Source organism: Eucalyptus grandis, chromosome 3 (genome assembly GCF_016545825.1).
Source record: "Eucalyptus grandis isolate ANBG69807.140 chromosome 3, ASM1654582v1, whole genome shotgun sequence".
NCBI lineage: Eukaryota > Viridiplantae > Streptophyta > Magnoliopsida > Myrtales > Myrtaceae > Eucalyptus > Eucalyptus grandis.
The window spans coordinates 58120558-58140757 of record NC_052614.1 but is presented as its reverse complement, the minus strand read 5'-3'; the positions used below and the strand labels follow the sequence as shown (position 1 = coordinate 58140757).

The window sequence follows — 20200 nt, the reverse complement described above, 5'->3', positions numbered from 1 at the left end:
TTTTATTTCTGAATCTCCCTTCATCGTGAAATCCTAACCCCAAACCAAGCTCTGATACCAAATGTTAGGATTTGCTACACAATTACAAAGAAGATAGAGAGTAAAAGTGAGAAAGGGAATTTGAGATGCATGATTTTATCATGATTCACCCTTAAACTAAGGCTACATCTAGCTGATGGTTTTACTATAATTAGCATCTCGCACTTCTTTGTCACATCTCTTAAATTACAAGAGAAAATGAATACATATATTCAAACAAAATATATATTTGATACATATTTATGAGCCCAAACTCAAATTATCAATAAAATATGAGCGCAACTTCTAGAGTCATAGGAGTGTTACCCATACACGGTTGATGGGGAGTGTGAATTACACCCCAATAATAATATATGTCGTGTCGTGACTGTAACGTCGCATCTCACTCCTACAAACATTCTAAATTGCTTCAATTAAGTTCAAATGCAATTGCTCTTCCCTTAGATCAATGACCAATAATTCCTCTCAGCTCTTCTCAAAGGACAATTCATTACGTCAATGATTTTTTATTCTAGTGGGGACGCAATCGATATCTAAGAAACCAATACTTCTATTGCCAACAGAATGCCATTCATTTAAATTAATGGTGAAGTTAGTAGTTAAACATTTATGTCCTCCATTTTTGCACTAGTGGAACAACGACGACCTAGCCAACTAGAATCATTCATATAGACCTAAAAGAAAGAAATCAGGATGAGAGAGAGAGAGAAGAGAGAGAGAGTTTGGTGAGAGGGGTTAGCTCAGTGGGTCACCATCGGAACGAATACAGCAAAGAAATTTGAACCAACCAAACCAACCCATCCGGCCACCATTCATTTCCTACGCACCCTCCCCGCATATACAACATCAACACGACAAGAAAACCTCCCTTTCTTCGAGCACTTGCACGTAGGGTTTTCACAGAGAGAGAGAGAGAGGCAAGCTCGAATCTTTTGTGGAAAACCCACGAATCATAGTACAGTGCCAAATTCGTGTCTCTTGTTCTTTAAACAGTTGCCGTAGTTTAAGGATAATGCGCCCTTTAAGGATGAATTTAGGCAAGATCTTCTTTCTCTAAATGCAAAGTCGAATAATAAGATGCATGGTGTCTTTTGCATTTCACTCGGATCGTGTGAATATAGGTTAACCTACCCAGAAAGAAAGGACATAAAGAGAACATAGGTTGCCCAGCCACTTTGGTGCTGAAATCCGCCAATTGGGCCTCTCGCATACCAGCTAGAAAGTACGCACTCAGCGGCTCAAATTCAAACGAAGTCTCCCCTAAAGCAACTGTAAAAACTGTCAGCGTCTCTCTTCTCTCTTCACCTAAGAAACCAGAACCACCCCCCTCTCTTTCCTCCCTCCCTCCCTCTCCTCTCCTCTCCTTCCTGGCTTTCTTAGCAGTCTTCACGAACACTCTTGAACAAAAATGCTAAACATACCACCCTTCCTCAGCTTTGTCACCTTGTATGAGACCTATCTCCGCCGCTGCTTTGCCAACGCCGGCCTCTCGCAACAAACCCTGAAGCTTGACGATGAGACCACTGTCCGGTTCTGGGGCCCGAACCCCGAAGAAACCGCCCGGAAAACTCCCGTCATGTTGATCCACGGGTTCGGCCCCGTGGGTCTCTGGCAATGGAGGAAGCAGGTCCAATGCCTCGTCCCTCACTTCGATGTCTACGTCCCGGACTTGATCTTCTTCGGCGGCTCCACCACGAGGTCCGCCGAGAGGACCGAGGTCTTCCAGGCAGCCGCCGTGGCGAAGCTCGCTGACAAGTTGAATTTACAGAGGTTCCACGTTGTGGGGACGAGCTATGGCGGGTTCGTAGCGTACCACGTGGCGCAGATGTGGCCCGAGAGGATCAGGAAGGTGGTGATCGCGAGCTCGGGGGTCAACATGAAGAAGGGAGACAACGAGCAGTTGTTGGGGAGGGCCAAGCTAGAGAACATCGAGGACCTCATGTTGCCGGAAACCGCTGCGAACCTGAGGACGCTGATGGATCTGGCCGTGTACAAGCGCATTGCGCACATGGTGCCGGATTTCGTTTTGAACGAGTTCATCAATGTGAGTGCAGTTTCCTCCTCTGATTCTCCGAGAAACTCGTTTCATTCATCCTCGCTTTTCTATACTTTGTTATCAATATACTATTCCATTGTTCTATCACCCAACATTAGTCACAGATATAGAAGTATAAGCGATTAGGTGAAAGAAGAAAAGGCGTGTTCAAGCTTCATAATCGAGCGAGGTGGCTAGCCAAGACTCTTAAGTTTCGATAGTTTTTTATCTGTTTTTCGCTTCTCCAAGTAAATAACGTGACATAGTCTTGCGAACCCCGTGTCGGCGAGTCGCGACTTCATCAGTCTTGTTGGATCTAAAAGGTAGATAAGCTTCAATTCAAGGTGGGTAAGATGACATTCAATACAAGCTAAAAGCATCATGGCTCAAGGTTTCATTAACTAAAGTTAGCTCAGAAATCATCTGGCTATGGAGTTTGCACCACCTTCTGGTGAGATAAGAGAGTAAGGGTTTGTACCTTCTTGAAGGAAATTGCTAGGAGAGTTCCTCTGAGAATCATCCCTTAAAAGCTGGGGACCATGGTGTCTTGCTTGGAATCTCACTTGAAATTGTCGCTCTCTCAGGACTATTTTGGATGGACTCACAAAAGGATAATGTGCATGCAAAGATTGACGCCCCTAAATGTGCATTTTCCTACTCCATGAATGCTTTTTCTCTTAATCTTTGTCGTCTTTTGGCAATGAGGAAGAAAGGACGAATAATTGGGGAAAAAAAAGAAAATTTGATTTACTTTTAGATTCATATGATGTGATATAAAGTCCATAATGTAGAGGTGGGTTTGATTAGTGACTCGTTAAATTGCAGAGATTATATACGGAAAAAAGGGAGGAAAAGATAGAGCTTCTCAAGGGATTGACCCTTGGAAGAGAGGAGGACCCTGGCATTTCTGCTCTTCAACAGGTAATTTACCCCCATAACCTCAAGACACACACACACACACACACACCCACATATATATGTGTGTGTATGTATCTTACTGTTACTTATATTGAAAAATTGTCTGATGACTTTTTCCAAATAAATTGTTGGAAATTTATTGCACTTTCATGAATTTGCCAACACTTTTTTGCATAGTTTATCAATTAACAATTTTGGCATTAGCTGGTCAATTTTTATTTGCATAACTTACCGAACTCTCCGAATATACTAACTATGATGTGAAATTGCCGATGTAAGATTAGCATGTCACTCAAATAAATATTGATAAATTCACGTAAGAGTTGGTAAAGCTAAGAACATTGTTAAGAAAGACAAAATTTGCAAAACAAGAGTTTGTGATTTCATAAAATATCGGTAGGTTTTCCACAATAAATAGGAAGATCAAGCGACGGGCAATTTTTCGATTAACAGCTTTTTAACACTTACCAACGACTCTTTTAGAAATCTACCGGGACAGGAACAGGAAAACCCATTTTGTTAGATGGAACAATAGAATTTTTTCAAATAACATATTTAGCTGCCCTTTTTTCACATGTCTCCAATGGATCACTAATCTCAAATTGTCCCACTATGACAGGATGTGCTGTTGATCTGGGGAGACCATGACCAATTATTCCCATTGCGAATGGCAACTGAACTCAAGGAGTACGTATGCTCTACGCAACATATTTATCACTTCATTAAATTTCTAGTTCAAAGTTAGGAGACTGTTGGGTCACGTCGATTGTGGACCCCTGATCAGATCAATATACCTATTGCTTCATTAAACTTCTAGTTTGAAGAATGAGATGTGTCGATTACGTTAATCACGACCCAATCAGACTAACACGTCTATCAGCTTCATTAAAATTTCTAGTTTAATTTAGCCACCCTAAAATCAAATTTCTTTGATCGAATTAGAAATTGAAGCCGATGTGATTTAGGAAGGAAACAAATTTGATTTTTTCTCTTTCAGGCTTTTGGGGAAGAAGGTGAAGCTGGAGGTGATGGAGAACACGGCGCACGTGCCGCAGATTGAAGACCCGCTGCGGTTCAACAGCATCCTCAAGGATTTCTTATGTGAAGAGGAGTCCTTTTAGGGTTTCTTACATTGTAATGTGACTAATCAATCTTAGTTCTAAGTAATGCTTGCTTGTTAGCTCTGTTTTTTTTTTTTTTTTTGCTGCTTTTATTGTGGGATTAAGCAGGTGGGTAACTTGCTCTAGGAATTCCACCTTTGCAATCCCAACCGACGTAATGCTCGTCCAAGGCATACTAAGCACTTTTCGATTATGTGTCCTCTATAATCTAATAAAGTAATTATGTTTTTATGCTTTTGTATATTGACGTCTATAAGTACGATCTCGAGCCGAGAGCTGATTGGCTCGAGAACAACATGATCCGCCGAGCTCAACTTTATAGAACGGCTTGCTTTGAGTAGAGTCGAGCCAACCTCAAATTATTGATGACTTAATCTAAGTTGAGCTCATAATTATGTTTTTGGTCCATCACTACAAGAAAGACACACTAAGAGGACATAATTAACCTTTGTCCCCTAAGATTACCCAAAGGAGACAAGGTACAATTTTGTCACTTTCTAGTGAACTAAATGCAACAAATTCTTAAGTTTGTCGCCATTAATCATACCCTTATGCGCTAGAATTTAAGAGTGTTGTCATTTTAAGTAAAACTTAAGTGACAAAATCCGTGTATTGTTAACTTTGGCGTCAATTTGGCCTAAAATCTACTTAAGATGACCAACTTCTATCACCATAAACTCGACAAAAACGAAGATTTTTTTATCGTCTTTGACCGGTCTATTGTGGTAAAAATGACTTATGTCGCCTTTAAACAAGACAACCTTTTTTTTGTCGCGTTTGGTTTTTAAAGGTAACAAATGTTATGAAGGCGCCCTCGGTATCTAAGGCGTTGAAAAAAAAATTGTTGCCCTAGATACCAAGGGCGACAAAAAAATGAAAAAAAAAAATTGTTGTCCTAAGTAAAGGCGATGGAGTAAATGCAACAAATGCTGACTAAAAAGGTTTGGCCGCCTCAGCACATTATTTTTATAGTGTATTTTTGTAAGTGATGATAATAATTAAGTGACCACTAAGAGGAGAAAATGTTGGATATTATTAATTTAAAAATACCCTAAATCAAGTTTATGAAATAAGACAATTTCTTGAAAATGTGTATATATATACACACACATATATACGCACGTATAAGATATTACGCATGTAAAATGTGGAAAAAGTGCCGAAAAAGTTCTAAATTGTTTGCATTTGTACCAATTTAGTTATAAACTTTTAATTTTATCAATTTAATTCTAAAAATTTCACATTTATACAAAATTAGTTTATCTGGCTAATTTAGGTCTAAAATCACTAACATGGACATCCACAATACTATATGACATGACTGAAACTGACGTGGTTATTATTTTAATTTTTAAATACTTTTGCGAATTTTTTATTTTTATTTTTCTTCTCCTTTCCTTCATTTTCATTGCCAGCCAGCAGAGGTCGTGTTACATAGGACCAGCCACGTAAAAAGGAAAGATAAAAAGAAAAGAAGGAAAAGAGAATAAAAAATAAAAAAATAAAAACATATGGAATTAATAAAATATTCAAAAAATTTTAGGGCTAAATTTTTATCGACCGTACTTTTCCACGTAGAATGTTGCAGGATCACGGCGGAAACGATTACCCGATGACGCACATCTACGTCACGGAGAGCCGAATGAAGAAACAGGGGCAAGACCGTAATATCTCCAAAATATCGAGGGCCTTTTCTCGCGGCCGGCCATACAAAATCGCCGGTTCGTCCATCAAAAGGAAAGCTCCCCATGGATCATTCCCACGTCCACGCCCCGACGCCGCCGCGATGCTCCCGCCGTTCCTCAGCCCCGTCGCCCTCTACGAGCGCCACCTCCGCCGCTGCCTGAGGAGGTCCGGCCTGTCGCAGCGGACCGTCGCCGTCGATGGCGACACCACGCTCCAGTTCTGGGGGCCCGGCCCCGGCCCCGGCCCCGACCCCGCCGCCGCCCGGAAGCCCGCGCTCGTGTTCCTCCACGGGTTCGGCCCCAAGGCGATCTGGCAGTGGCGGCGGCAGGCGCAGCACTTCGCCGCCGCGTTCGACGTCTACGTCCCCGACCTCGTCTTCTTCGGCGGGTCCGCCACGCGGTCCGCCGAGCGGTCGGAGACGTTCCAGGCGGCCGCCGTCGGGAAGCTGCTCGAGAAGGCCGGGGTGGAGAGGTACGCCGTGGTGGGGACGAGCTACGGCGGGTTCGTGGCGTACCACATGGCGCGGATGTGGCCGGAGAGGGTGGAGAGGGCGGTGATCGCCAGCTCCGGGATCAACCGGAGGAGGAGCGACGGCGAGGCGATGGCGAAGAGGGCCGGGGCCGGAGCCGCTGCCGGGGGAGGGGGGCCCGCCGACGTCATGCTGCCGGAGACCGCCGCGAGCATGCGGCGGCTCCTGGGGATGGCCGTGTCCCGGCGGGTCTCGATCATGGTGCCGGATTTCGTGTTGAATGACGTGATCCATGTAATTAAGCACCGCTAATCATCGTCGGTTTTTTGGGGCCGAGTTTGCGAATATTGACGTCATAATTGCATTTTTTTTTTTGCAGAGATTGTATTCGGAAAATAGGAAGGAAAAAATAGAGCTGCTGACGGGATTAACCACTGAAAAGGACGACACGCCTCAAGTTTCTGCCCTTCAACAGGTGCTGCTCATAACTTGCAAAATCATCATCATCATATATGACGTCATTATTATGTTAAATGGAATTTCCGTTTTTAAATAAGACATTTAATTTTTTAAGAATAAAGACCCAAATTGTCCATGGATTTTTGAACAATGCAAAATACGATCTCTAAACTTTAAATTTGCCTAATGTGGTCCCTAAATTTTAAAATTTGTACAATGTGATTTATGAATTTCAATATCATGTACAATGTCTTCCCTAAACTTTCTTTTGTTTGATGAAGTTTCTAAATTTTTTGTACATGTTCAATGGAAATCCTGAATTGTATAAAAATGTTTGACTTTCTATTAATTCATATTTAGGATAGACAGTATTGAATATTTTCATATAGTTCGGAAATAAATTAAACGTACATTAAATAAATTAAAAGTACAAGGACGCTAAAGTTTAGAGATTAAATTACATATTGAATTATACTATTTTTTTTTCTTTTCACACTCTTGTATGACTTAATATAAAATATATTGCAGGATGTGTTGCTAGTATGGGGAGAAAATGACCGGATATTCCCCGTGGAGATGGCGCACGAACTCAAGGAGTACGCTCTACAAAATATTTGCTTTCATATCGTTATTATTTAATTAGAAGATCAAATCTAGGCCATTTTCGCGACGTGTCATCTAACTCGTCATGCAATAAAAATATTAAATCATGTCACTAAAAATGTAATCTTAGCAATTTCATGCAATTATATATATTTTTTATTTTTTTTTTTTTATTTTTGGTTGTTGCAGGCTGCTGGGGAAGAAGGTGAGGCTGGAGGTGATTAAGGACACAGGGCACGTGCCGCAGCTTGAAGACACGGCACAGTTCAACAAGATCGTGGAGAGTTTCCTACGTGGGCCCCCGCGATTCCGACATAAAGATATTTTTAAATATTTTATTTTTTTATCTTATTCGTCCTGCATAATTATTAATCGATTAAATTATTGCGGAAAGTGGGTGAATTTTGTGCGGTTGGTTCCATTTTCATGCCCCACTGAGTTAGGTGCGCGATGTAGAAATCTGTCGCTTTTCCACGAAACATTAATGATGTCATTTTCAATGGCATCGATTAATTTAACAAAATATCCGCCCCGCGATGTCGCATCGTGCGATGTCTGGAATCGAATGATTCGAGGTCGTTCCAATTTTTCTACTTGGGTCTATTTTTCAACCGATGCGCGTGTTGAATTTAGAGGCGAAATTTTTTGATCGATCCAAAAAAGTTAGTTGCGAAGTGGGTTTCCGCACGAAAGGCGTTGACGATTCACGAATTGCGACCAGGGGCACAAAACATGGAGCACTCGTGAAGGACAATAATCACTATGCTTATGATGTTAGACGGGTTTCTTCCATATATTGCCACCCGAATTTTTAATTTCGTATTGAAAATAATGTATAGATAGATAGAATTTGGTGATGAGCTATATTACCTTTTCTAAGGGATAAAAATAGATATTAGCATTTTTTTCCCAATATTTGTAATTTTGATATTTGAAGACTGAAGTCTCGGAGCAGCAAACACTAACAATTTGCATCTCAATAAGCACTGAGCACTTTCGATAATCCCCATTTTATTTTTTACATTTTACCTATTTCATTCCGTTTGTCACATTTATTTGATCCATTTTATTATGAAATTCTATAGAATTACCGCAAGCTATCTAAAAAGCTTAAATTGTCATATGAATGCGTGCATTAATATTTAAACATCCTAACATTTTTTCTTATGCATTGGTCCGACTTTGGAAATATATAATATGTAAATAAGAAGTTTGGAAACATTCGAACCTCAGATTATTGTTCAATAATTTAGCTATGTAATTAGAACGTAGAGCAGTGGGGGAAAAATTGGTTTGATCTGAACGACTTCGAAAGTAATATGAATCAACGGCGGAGATAAGGCGGCACCATCGTATCGGCTTGTGCGGCGCCGCACCGGAAAAACCTTCCTCAGATGGACTTTAGCGGTTGTGGGGAGAAAGGGGGGAAAAGAGAGGGAAGGAAAGGGAAAGAAAAAAGGTGGGCGGAGACCAGTCCAAGCCTCTGAAATATTACAAGGAGAACGAGGGCGGGTGCCCTCCACGTGTCGACTTCTGAATGGTTTTACATTTCGCTTACGTGGAATCTAAAATCCACCCAATATTTTCTCCTTAACATTAGCCGTCAATGAATAGTGTTCCTTTTCCTCCCTCTTCACATGCCCAAAAAAAAAAAAAAAGAAATTAATTAATTTAATTGATTGATCATGTTAAATTATTTTGTACTTTTCAAGCTCTCGATTAATCCCCGTTCAGCGATGTCTTTCTACGCCAATGTTAATTGATCAAAGTGAGCGGGCCCGGTCGAGGCGAAAAACAAAGGAGGAAAATTACAGAGCCGTGTCAGGAGTTAGCATGCGAAATTGGACGAGCATGAGCAGGGCAGAATCGTGTTTGACTCAAAAAGCTTTGAGTTATTAAGAAGAGGGAGACGGTGTACATAAATACTCCGTCGCCCGCAAAGATATTTGGGAATGAAATTTTTATAGATAATAAAAATTAATTTTCACTAAATGATTATTTTAATCGATAGGAAAAATTACACAAACAAGTTTCTGAATTTTGGCTTAATATATAATTTAATCCCCGAAATTTTATTTTTAAAAGTTATTCATGAACTTTAGATTAATATGCAACATGATTCCTGAATTGTTAATTTATTTAATTTAGTCAATGAGCTTTTGATATATATTTAATATAATTTTTGGCAGAGTTTCTCGAAGTAAAATGATTGTTTTGTGAAACTCTCAATGGCTTTCTAAATTTTTTCTTCTTTTCCAACTCTCAAATAATTAAAATCGTTATCATCCTAACATCTCGTGTTTTTAGGCTCTGAACTATAGATCAGAGTGGTTTTCTGCTAAAAAACTGTCTCTTGAAGGGTTTGAACAAAAGAGGTTTGCCCACTGTGAGAAGGCATATCTGCAGGAAAGTGATTACGTCCTTCCTGATTCTAGGTTTAGGCTCATTCAATATAGAATATATCAAAAGTTCATGGACTAAAATGAATATATTAACAATTCAAGTACCATATTATATATTAGACTAAAATTCATGAATCGAATTATATATTAAACCAAAATTCAGATTTTTATTTTTTTTTTTTGACCTAGGGAATCCGCGCACCGTATCAACACAGACAACCTGACAGATCCGAGGTAATAGGGGTAAACTCTGGGGCGACACTAGCGGAGGACCCACCACCTCAACACACCGTACCAACATGGATAGCTCGATAGGCCCGGTGTAACGGAGGTAAACCCTGGAGCGACGCTAGCGGATGACTCACTACCCTAACATCGCACTTAAGATCCCGTGCGCCCAGAACTCCTCTCTTCTAGCAAAGGATTATGGAAGAAGTGGTGGTACCAACATTCATATATTATTCGTGTCAATATCCACAATTGATATGAGTGATCGTGGTCCCTTGGATAATTAATTTACGAAGAGAAGCGAAAACACATACGAATTCGGCATACGAGCACCATGAATATTTTAAATAATTATAATTGGTTTTTTTTTTTTTTGCTTCCCAAATAATTATAATTGGATTAATAAAATGTTTTTTTTTTTTTGTTTTTTTGTTTTTTTGGTGGGGGGGAAGCTGTGAGAATATGTTTTAGTGTTTTTTTTGGCATTGTTCGAGTCCAACCTTTGACCGAAGAGACAATCTTCCGAATACCGAAAAGCTCCGTGGCAGCTTTCGGCGCTCCTCTCTCTCTTCTTTTTCGCGTTTTTTTCTCTTCCATCTCTTCCCAATTCCGCCACCTCTCTCTCTCTCTCTGCAAAGCTGCCATTTTTATCTTCTCTCTTCGCTTCCCTCTCTCGCTCCTCCTCACCTTTCTCTCTCTAGCTTCTCCTCCTCCTCCATTAGTCCCCACTGCAAACTAAACTAGATTATCTCTCTCTCTCTCTCTCTCTCTCTAGCTTTCTCTCTCTATGCTGCTCGCCTTTTCTTGGGTGTGCTCTGAGCAGGCGGTATCCGGGGGGGGAGGAGTTCTTGGCTCGCGCTTCTGCTTCTTCCTCCGCGCCCGAGGGAGCTCGGGGGGGGCTGGCCGGCGCGGTAGGTGAGCCGGCTCAATTCACTCGAATGCTGCGCTAGATCTTCTGTTCGGTTCCCGTGCATTTCGATCTTTTTTTTCTTCCCGGAAGCCGCGTTAGATCGAGCTCCGAATTCGCCGCTTCTTCTGGTTTTTGGGCCGGGGGCGCGATTCGGGTTCGAGCGTTGCCGCTCGGATTTTCGCGGCGCGGCGGAGGGGGAGCTGGGAAATTTCCCCTTTCTCTTTTCTGGGTTCCCCGCAAAATGGCTTTTTGCTTTTGTTTTTGGCGGATTCTGTGAGGAAGAGCGTCGCCGGGTGTCTGTCCGCGAGAGCGAGGGAGGGAGCTTTCTCCGGGGCGGTCGCTAGTTGTCGGGCGACGGCTGCATTCTGAGCTTAAATTGTGAGGAACTTTTATCGGTTTTGGCTGTAGAAAGGAACTGGGTTGCGTGTTGCGCTTGGTGTGTTTCGTTCCCTGGTGGCTGAAGAAGTCTGTCGTCGTCGCGAGGTTGCGGTGGCGTGTTAATCGGAGTGATGGAGAGGGAGACAATGAGCTTACATTGCGAGCAATTGGTTGCTATGTTGGTGGTAAACGAAAGGAGAATAGACTAGAGGAGGCATTGTTCTACATTTCGCCAGCAGAATCCTTACTCATTGAGTTGATTAGAGACATGGGTGTACCCGAATAGATTTAGTAAATTTTGGGATTAAGTGTCTGGAAATTTTTGAGTGTTTCCGTGCTGCTGTTGGCTGGGGCTTCTCCCCTCTGGAATTCTGCAATGGGTTTTGCTATATTTTCGATTATACTTCTGTTCTTAGAGACTGGGGTTTGACTTTTATCTGAATCGTAAAATTTGTCAAATCTTTTATGAAATGACTTAGGGATGTTTAAATTCTTGTAGAAATCGTTCTTAACTTTTTCATTGTGGTGGAAGTAAGAAAGTACCTTGACTTCTTACTAGCTGAACCGAACAGCCTATTGATATAGAGGAAAATAGGCGAGGGTACTTACGTTAGTAGGAGGTTGGAATCATTTCCTGTGTGGTTGGGAAAAAATGTGTCTAACTAATAATAGGCCCTGAGGCCAAGAATTGACATGTTTTTGGCTTGCAACCCACTTTTTCTGAAAATTATGGTACTCTTGTACTCTTGGCAAATGGAAATTTATTTGGCTTGGGAAATCCAGGACTGGACTGACTTAGAACATATCTTGCAGTTTGATGTCAAGTGTGGCAGTATTCCCTTGAACAGGTTCTAATTGGGATTATTTCGTGTTGGCTCCTTTTAGGCTCAAATTCTAGCCAATCTAGCGCACATTATGACCAGGAACTGTAGGAGGAAATAGGTAGCCGAGTTGGTGAGCTTGATAGCTGCTATTTCTATGCTGTCTAGTTTCATTGAAAACATGGGATTGCTCTGCAGCAGACACCATGGGTATCATGACGCGGATGCAGAAGAGAATGCACAGGTAATTATGTAACCAGCTGGATGCTGAAAATATGCCCTATTGCTGAGTAGCCAAGTTGTGCTTGTTCTCGACCGGAAAAAAGGAAAAAGTTGTGCTTGTTCTTAACTAATGGTTCTTTCCCTTGCTGTAATCCCTTATTTTGATTGTGCATCTTTGATTACAGGCTGTGGAAATCGAGAGACGGATTGAGCAAGAAACAAAGGCTGAAAAGCACATTCAGAAGCTCCTTCTACTTGGTAAAGATAAAATTGATGATCCTTTACTTGGTTAGATTTTTGGAAAGAGATTGGACTAGATATATAAAAATGTGGAGATATCAAAATCACATGTAAAAGGTCCAAAGAGAGGCAATATGTGTGGATGATGTTTATCATTTATGCTGCGAGAAGATAGTTGGGTTTATGTTGAACATGACTTTGAGGCTACTCTCTTATTGTATGCATGCCATGACTTTTAAATAGTGTATATGGAGCATTTGGTATATTAAACTTGTGTTTAGATTCCATGCATAAGTTTACTATTGATCAGGATGATGAGAAAATGGGCGTTTTGATGGATCTCTGGATATTGGAGAAAGTTGCAGTACAAGAAAATTGTATTTGGAAAAATGTGGTATTACCCTAGTCAACCTATATTTCAACACCTCCTCTTACGTGCAAGTCGATTAAGTATGACAAATGCAACTTGATGAATGGGGGGGACTTATTGAAATAAACTGGGGTAGAACCTGGTTCCAAACTATGTTATAAAGTTTAATCCAAAAACTTAAGTAGATAAGTGTAGGGAGATTACATGTATATAAAGAGCATATAAAACCCGTGGTCAAGGGATGTGGAATATTTCAACATCACCTATTTAAAATGAGAGGAGAGAATATTGTTCAAGGTGTTTTGGGTGTGGAATACTAATAGGAAGATATTCCATTATAAAAAGGTGGTCAGAGGACTTACAAATTGATCCCACAGCCATCCCATCCCACTTAATGAGGAAAATACTCTGTTATCATAAAGTATTTATCTTGTTAATCTTTTCCAGTTTCATTAGATTACTTTTGCCTTCAAAACGCTGGGAGTAGACCTCATTTAGAGACTTTTGCTTTGTTGAAGTATTAACGACGCTAGGTTGCTTTGATTGAGCCCACTGACTATGAGAACTCAGAAAACTGAGGCTCATTGTCATGTCCTTTTACTAACTCATTAGAAGATGCTAAGTGGAAAACATGATGCCATAAGCACAAGAAACCTGCCTTTGATTTGGCTGGATGCTCTATGCCAGCTAATTGTTCAGGGAACTAATGCGCTTTCGTCCCTTTAAGTGTGAAGTTTCTTGTCCTGAATAAGCTAAAATTTGTCAAATCAATGATTTTTGCCTCTTTCATCTTCATAAACTCAGCGATGCAATGCTTCTTCCATTTGTATCAATTAACTTAGATGCAAACTTTTTGGCTAACTCGAATTTTTTCATATTTTTGTGTAAAGGTGCTGGAGAATCAGGGAAGTCTACCATTTTCAAGCAGGTATGCATTATGTTTTAGTCTTTTAGGTCTTCACCACAATCAAAATTGGACTACAATGTCAAGTGAAAGTCCCGACATTGGATTCTTACTGTGCATTATCCTGTGCAGATAAAACTTCTGTTCCAAACTGGCTTTGATGAGGCTGAACTAAAGAGTTATGTCCCAGTTATACATGCAAATGTCTATCAGACCATAAAAGTATGCAATACTTGAAAGGGTGTGTTGGTTAGTTTCCATTTGCATAATGCACCTTAGATTCGTATAAGGTGTAATTCCTGCACTAAGAATCATGTAACAAGCCATATCCTTTGTTTTAAATGCATGTGAATATGTATGAACAGATACTGTATGATGGGTCGAAGGAATTGGCTCAAAATGATGGAGATTCGTCAAAGTACATCATAGCCGATGAGAACAAGGTTTTGAAGCTTGACCTTTTCTAGTGTCTACGAAAAAAAATTTAGTTTGTTATTGAAGCATTACATTTGTAGACAATAACTAAATAGAATCTACCAGATGATTTAAAAACTAAACTGGCTTTTCTGCTAAATCTACCAAAAGTAAACTTTTATTTTTGCACAGGAAATTGGAGAAAAATTGTCGGAAATTGGAGGCAGGCTGGATTATCCACGCCTCACTAAAGAGCTTGCTAAGGAGATCGAAAGTTTGTGGAAAGATGACGCAATTCAGGTTGTTATTTCCTATAGTTGAAATGAAATGATTGTATTGCTTCAAAAGCAATGACTTTCCTTCTCAATTCAGCATTGACAATTTGCTGTATGAAGCATTCTGATCATTTCTTTTCTTACCTCCTATGCTGTAGGAAACTTTCACCTGTGGTTATAGGTTCCAAGTTCCTGACTGTGCTCAGTATTTTATGGAGAACCTGCAAAGATTTTCTGATGTCAATTATGTCCCAACAAAGGTATCTGATGTTCATCATGCTCTCTATATTTTCATGCTGTCATTGTAGAAAGAATGAAGATACGATCCTTATAATTTGTATGGAGTTGATAGACAATCCATTATTTTTTGTGCAATTGAAGTTGCCATATCTCTGTAACACTCTAAGACAGATCTTCTACGATTGCAGCACGTCAATGTGAGTTGGTTGACTATCACAAACGAACTTAAAAGGTTGAAACAAGTGGCTCTTTCAGTAAAATGGTTCCAGCAAGAACATGATTAGGATAAAAAAGGTCTTCCATCATCTGCATCTGAGGTTTCACTTGCTGTTTTGGGTAGAGGCCCTGTGATGTTTCCATAGTTCTGTTGAAGCATTGTGGTTGATTTTGGGCTGAGCAATACAGAGAAATGAACCATGAGAAAGGCGGATCACTAGATCTAGGAGTTACCTTGCTATGATGCTTTATGTTATTTCTCTCTCTGCACTCTGTGTCAATTATGCTGGATGTTTTCTCCACTTGTTAGGGTCACTTTGTTTCAGGGGTTCCTCCTGTTCCTGGATAGTGCCATTTTACTGTTAGTTTGATTGCTTCCATATTAATACAATGCATTATTCTTTAATCTAGTTCTCGTCGGTGCTTCTTCACTGTCTCCTGAGGTACTTTGATTTTGCAGGATGACGTTCTCTATGCCAGAGTACGCACTACTGGTGTCGTAGAGATCCAGTTCAGGTGAATATTTTGTTGCTTAGATACTGGGTCTGGCAACCTTTTATTCTCGTTCTTTTTGTGATGTTTTATTCTAATGTCCCAAAAGGTCAATGCAACTGTTCCTAGAGTTGTTGCTATTCCATTCAACAATCTAACACAAAAGAAGCCGTTCCTGCTTCAACGGAAGCAGTCGATTCGAGACAATTTTATGTCTGATGTTGAAAAGTACTCAATGGCAGACAGGCACTTTTCTGGCACGACCTCTTTCTGAAAATAATTGCGTGATTTCTTAGTGTACTTGTCTTTTGAGGACTCTCTGGTTTGTAGTATTCTAGTCTTTAATACATGTGTCAGCAGTCCACTTTAAGATTTTCAGCTGCAATATGTCCTATAATATCATTTGTATGGTCATGCCCTCTATCCTTGTATCTAAAGAAAAACTTGCAGGATACTTGTCTATAGATTAGCATATATTATATGACTAGTAACATTAATCGACAGATGTTTATGTTTACATAGGAGTGAAATTTTATGCCACCATGGCACTATCCATTGGAAAGATTATAAACATTTATATTTTATGGGTGGAGCATATCGAATTTGCACAAATGCATTGATATGGTTTGAACATGACTTTTGCAGTCCTGTTGGGGAAAATAAAAGAAGTGGTGAAGTATATCGACTCTTTGATGTTGGAGGCCAAAGAAACGAGAGAAGAAAATGGATCCATTTATTTGAGGGTGTTTCAGCTGTAATCTTCTGTGCTGCCATCAGTGAGTAAGCATCTTGCCCAACGGTGTCCGCGCATCTTGAGCCTTTACATTGGCAGACTATAGCTTTGACCTTTTCTTGCCCACAACATCTTAACTGTCCTGTTTCGATTCCTGATCTGATAGCCATAGTGCGTAAATGTATTGGCTGCCTTCTGAGATGGTTCTTCCCTTTTTGCTAGGTCCTGAAATTATTGCATTTGCTTTCTAAAACTCACCACTTGTCTGTATCTATCTGGAATATAATCAAAACTAGAGATGGTGCACAAGTCTGTTATAGGAATGTGGATGATTTATTGTTGCCTTTGTTTGGCACTGAATCACGGGAGCTGTGCATTTCTTTTCTATTTGTTCTCTCAATTCCTTTGACAACCCTATAATTAAGTGTATGATTGAGACAACAAACTTATACCTGAATTCAAAACTGCATTGCAATGTTCAGGTACGATCAGACACTCTTTGAGGATGAAAACAGGAACCGGATGATGGAGACCAAGGAACTTTTTGACTGGGTGTTGAAGCAACCTTGTTTTGAGGTCCCGTCTCTATGCATGATCACATGATATCATCTCATAGAAAATTTCTTTCTAGCAGTATTCTTCTTTTTTCTGTTTAATTGTTTGTTCTTTTTCTCAGGATCAGTTCTTACGCCTAATAAATGGTTAATGTTGTATGTGCTTATGTTAGCTTCTTTATTTGCCTGCAGAAAACATCTTTCATGTTGTTCCTAAACAAGTTTGATATATTTGAGAAAAAAGTTCTCAAGGTAATAGGTGATATGGCCTTAGCAAGTAATCTTGTTGTCGAAAGCCATTTCCTCTCATTTTTAGTTGTCTACATTGTGCAGGTTCCTTTAAATGTTTGCGAGTGGTTTAAAGATTACGAGTCAGTTTCAACCGGGAAACAAGAGATCGAACATGCTTATGAGTAAGCCTTTATGGTTTTTTTGTTATATCAGATCGGACGTGAGTGATAGAAACTAGACTGTCATGCTTGAATGGGTAGTTATGCTAAGATGAACCATTGAAATCCATGGCAACCGTGGATGAGGGAAATTGTGTCCTTTGAATATCACACGGAATAATTGGCTTCTTTCCTAGTAACCCAGAGATGTTCAGGGAAAAAAAGTACTTATTTTGTCTCGCATAATTATATCAAGCGCTCAAATAGAAGGTTTCTTTTGTTCTCACTGAGTGAGACTTTTATTAGAAGTAAAAAAACTTCTGAGTATGTATAGTTGATGGGGCAGTATGAGTTTCCTGACCTGCAAAGGTCCGTCTTACTTGAATTTAACTAAATGGCATTACATGCATATCGATTAGTTGACCTAGTGGAAATAAGATGTTGATTCTTTCTGTATTATATTCTCCGTCTTCTGAATGGGCGCCTGGGGGCACTAATTTCACACATGAGACATTAATAGGCATGGAACTTTATCTTCTGATATTTCAAAGCATGTTATAGTTAAATAAGAGCTCTATGAGAGCTCATAAACATTTTTACTTGTGGCTAATTGCTCTTCACGATTCATTGCCTTCAGATTCGTGAAGAAAAAGTTCGAGGAGTTATATTACCAGTGCACAGCCCCTGAGCGGATGGACCGGGTCTTTAAGATCTATAGAACGACAGCACTCGATCAGAAACTCGTTAAGAAGACTTTCAAGCTCGTAGATGAGACTTTGAGAAGAAGGAATCTCCTCGAGGCAGGTCTGTTATGACAATTGAACACGGTTTGAGAAAAGGAGGATCTATAATACACTTGGAGATACGGAGGTTTTGCATACTGCCGTCGGAGCAGGCAAGGTTCGCCACATTTCTCAGGCTCAGAATTTTTGAATTCTCATTACTTAAAATGCACGATCGATTTGAAAATATTCATTGCTTATTTTTTGTCTTTCTCTTTGATTTACCCTGGAAAAGTACTCTGGGAATCTGTTTTTACCGTCTGTATGTTTGTAAAATCATTGTTCATGTATCGCAATCTTTCGAGCTCGTTCCCTCGAGGTTTGGGGGCCTTTTTATCAGATGATTCAAGAATGCCCTCAAAGTTAAAAATAAAATAAGTGGAAGTATATCAGCAGACGTTGACTTTACAGACCAGATAACGTTTGGAGTGAACTCTTCAATCTAGAATGAAAAGCCGGAGCTTCGAATCAGAATGCTGAGAGCTAATGCTTGACTTGGGGATTGGACCAACTTTGATTGTTCTTTCTCATTGTTTTATAGACGGATTTGCTTTTGGCAAGAGGGTTTGGTACATGCAACAGTGGTCCACGTTCTCTTAAAAAGCTCCTTTGTCCATTTTTTCACAGGTGATATGAATCAGTTTTGTAGGGAAATTAAGGGCCTGAATGGTAATTAGCTGGCCAATAGTGTCTGATTTTATTTTTTGTTTGTTGAAATAAAAAAAGGACAGACATCTGTTTGATAACTTTTTTGTTTTTGAGAATAGATTTGGAATAGAATTAAAAATAGAAAAAAAAAAGTCACTTTGTTTTTTAAAACAACTTTAGAATCAAATCCATTTTTTTTTTTTTTTTTTTTTTTTTTCCTTTTCTTGTTTTGCTTCTTTCTTTGGCTAGTTGCCAACCTCGGCCAAGTCGACAATTGGCCGACGAGGGTGAGCGACCTCGTCGGAGCGTCGCCCACCCCCGATGAGGGTGACCCTTATTGACAAAGCCTCCCTCATGGTTGGGTGAGGCTCGGCCTTGCTCTAATTTGAGAAGGTCGAGCTTGCCTAGCCACTGGCGAAGCTTAGCCTTGCTTAGATTTGGCGAGGCCAAGCTTGCCTAGTCACCAGTGAGGTCTCCCTTGCAGTGACTTGGCGAGGTCAAAGCATCATCAGTGACTAGGCGAACTTGCATGGCCAAAGTAAGGCCAAGCCTAACCCTATTGCCGGGAGGCTTGGTTGATGAGGCCAAGCCTCGTTGGAGGCTAGTGACCTTCAACGTGGTTGCGGACCCTCATTTGGCCGAGCTTGGCCAACGGTGGCGACTAGTCAAAGGAAGAAGGAGAAGAAGAAAAGGAAAAAGAAAGAAGAGAAAAGTATAATAAAATTATTAAAAATCTAGGGTTAATATTCCAAAAACTTCAAACTAGTATATCCGCAACAAATTTATTTTAAATTGATTTTTTGACTATCAAAATCTCAAATTTGTATATCTTTGACAAATTTATCTTAAACTAATATATTTGTGATAAATTTACCATTTTTTAGTTCTCGTTAAATTTTACTATTAAATTATTAAATTGAATTATACATAATAGTTGATTAATATACCAATTGGGAATTTTATTCTTTGTTTATTACAATTATATAATTTTTGTGATTTTTTATGGTATTAATTTAATTTAACAAATTATATATTTGTAACAAATATAACAATTTGAAGTCAAATAAATTAGTTTGAGATAAATTTGTTACAAATATACTAGTTTATGGTTTTTTATAATCGGTTAGGGTAAATTTGTTACAAGTGTATCGGTTTGGAGTTTTTCATGATAAAAAAATTAGCTTGAGATAAATTTGTCACAAGTATGTCAATTTAGGGTTTTTCAAGATATTAACCAAAAAAATTTAATTCACAAAAGAATTTAAGATCTTATTAAAAGTATTTCTATCTCAAAATAGAAATTTTAAATAGTTATCAAATACTTTAAATGCTCAAAATTTGTGTAGGGAATAAAATAAAAAGAATAATTTCTAAGTAAAAATTATTCTTGAGAACAAAATGATTATCAAACAGATCTTAAGGAGCTCTTATAAACAATACGAGGAAACTTTGTTTTCCCTCTTTATGTTATTGCCAAAACCATATTATGCATATGGTTAGCTAACTTACAGTTACATGGCAATTGAAAGCTGGATAGACATGGGGTTCTCCTTTTTTGATTTCTTATTCAAAACTTCTTTTATTTTGCTCATAAAATTAAGATTTTGCTAGTTTCGCGAAAAATGAATAATTTAAAAATTCCTTTTTAAAAA

General features: G+C 39.4%; 3 protein-coding genes across 6 annotated transcripts; all 3 read left to right on the top strand.

The window, feature by feature from the left end:
• Positions 1-1364: 1364 nt before the first annotated feature.
• Positions 1365-4354, top strand: LOC104437939 (2-hydroxymuconate semialdehyde hydrolase). Its single transcript, XM_010050987.3, has 4 exons — positions 1365-2083; positions 2900-2995; positions 3612-3679; positions 3990-4354. The coding sequence occupies exons 1-4, from the start codon at positions 1448-1450 to the stop codon at positions 4111-4113; spliced, it is 924 nt and encodes a 307-aa protein (XP_010049289.2). The 5' UTR covers positions 1365-1447; the 3' UTR covers positions 4114-4354.
• A 1483-nt stretch (positions 4355-5837) lies between these two features.
• Positions 5838-8339, top strand: LOC104437938 (2-hydroxy-6-oxononadienedioate/2-hydroxy-6-oxononatrienedioate hydrolase 1). Its single transcript, XM_010050986.3, has 4 exons — positions 5838-6562; positions 6648-6743; positions 7256-7323; positions 7520-8339. The coding sequence occupies exons 1-4, from the start codon at positions 5900-5902 to the stop codon at positions 7977-7979; spliced, it is 1287 nt and encodes a 428-aa protein (XP_010049288.2). The 5' UTR covers positions 5838-5899; the 3' UTR covers positions 7980-8339.
• Positions 8340-10560: 2221 nt separating this feature from the next.
• Positions 10561-18287, top strand: LOC104437937 (guanine nucleotide-binding protein alpha-1 subunit). Of its 4 annotated transcripts, none has more exons than XM_010050983.3 (14): positions 10561-10871; positions 12134-12313; positions 12477-12549; positions 13792-13829; positions 13938-14027; positions 14171-14248; positions 14412-14519; positions 14653-14754; positions 15411-15466; positions 16088-16222; positions 16658-16751; positions 16922-16981; positions 17063-17142; positions 17756-17933. In XM_010050983.3, exons 2-14 carry the CDS (start codon positions 12227-12229, stop codon positions 17931-17933), a joined length of 1179 nt encoding a protein of 392 aa, XP_010049285.2. In that variant the 5' UTR covers positions 10561-10871; positions 12134-12226. The 4 variants fall into 4 exon arrangements, with proteins under 4 accessions (XP_010049285.2, XP_010049284.2, XP_039165992.1 ...); XM_010050982.3 differs by having other exon boundaries at positions 10561-10875; XM_039310058.1 differs by having other exon boundaries at positions 10561-10875; positions 12062-12313.
• Positions 18288-20200: the final 1913 nt, after the last annotated feature.

Bases quoted from the DNA above. Each gene is read 5' to 3' on its own strand.
- LOC104437938 (XM_010050986.3), top strand. From the start codon at position 5,900: ATGCTCCCGCCGTTCCTCAGCCCCGTCGCCCTCTACGAGCGCCACCTC. The intron at 6,744-7,255 runs GTGCTGCTCATA...AATATATTGCAG, and splicing joins AAGTTTCTGCCCTTCAACAG to GATGTGTTGCTAGTATGGGG. The intron at 7,324-7,519 runs GTACGCTCTACA...TGGTTGTTGCAG, and splicing joins ATGGCGCACGAACTCAAGGA to GCTGCTGGGGAAGAAGGTGA.
- LOC104437939 (XM_010050987.3), top strand. From the start codon at position 1,448: ATGCTAAACATACCACCCTTCCTCAGCTTTGTCACCTTGTATGAGACC. The intron at 2,084-2,899 runs GTGAGTGCAGTT...GTTAAATTGCAG, and splicing joins TTTTGAACGAGTTCATCAAT to AGATTATATACGGAAAAAAG. The intron at 3,680-3,989 runs GTACGTATGCTC...TTTCTCTTTCAG, and splicing joins ATGGCAACTGAACTCAAGGA to GCTTTTGGGGAAGAAGGTGA.
- LOC104437937 (XM_039310057.1), top strand. From the start codon at position 12,227: ATGCTGTCTAGTTTCATTGAAAACATGGGATTGCTCTGCAGCAGACAC. The intron at 13,830-13,937 runs GTATGCATTATG...TATCCTGTGCAG, and splicing joins AGTCTACCATTTTCAAGCAG to ATAAAACTTCTGTTCCAAAC. The intron at 14,520-14,652 runs GTTGTTATTTCC...CCTATGCTGTAG, and splicing joins GGAAAGATGACGCAATTCAG to GAAACTTTCACCTGTGGTTA.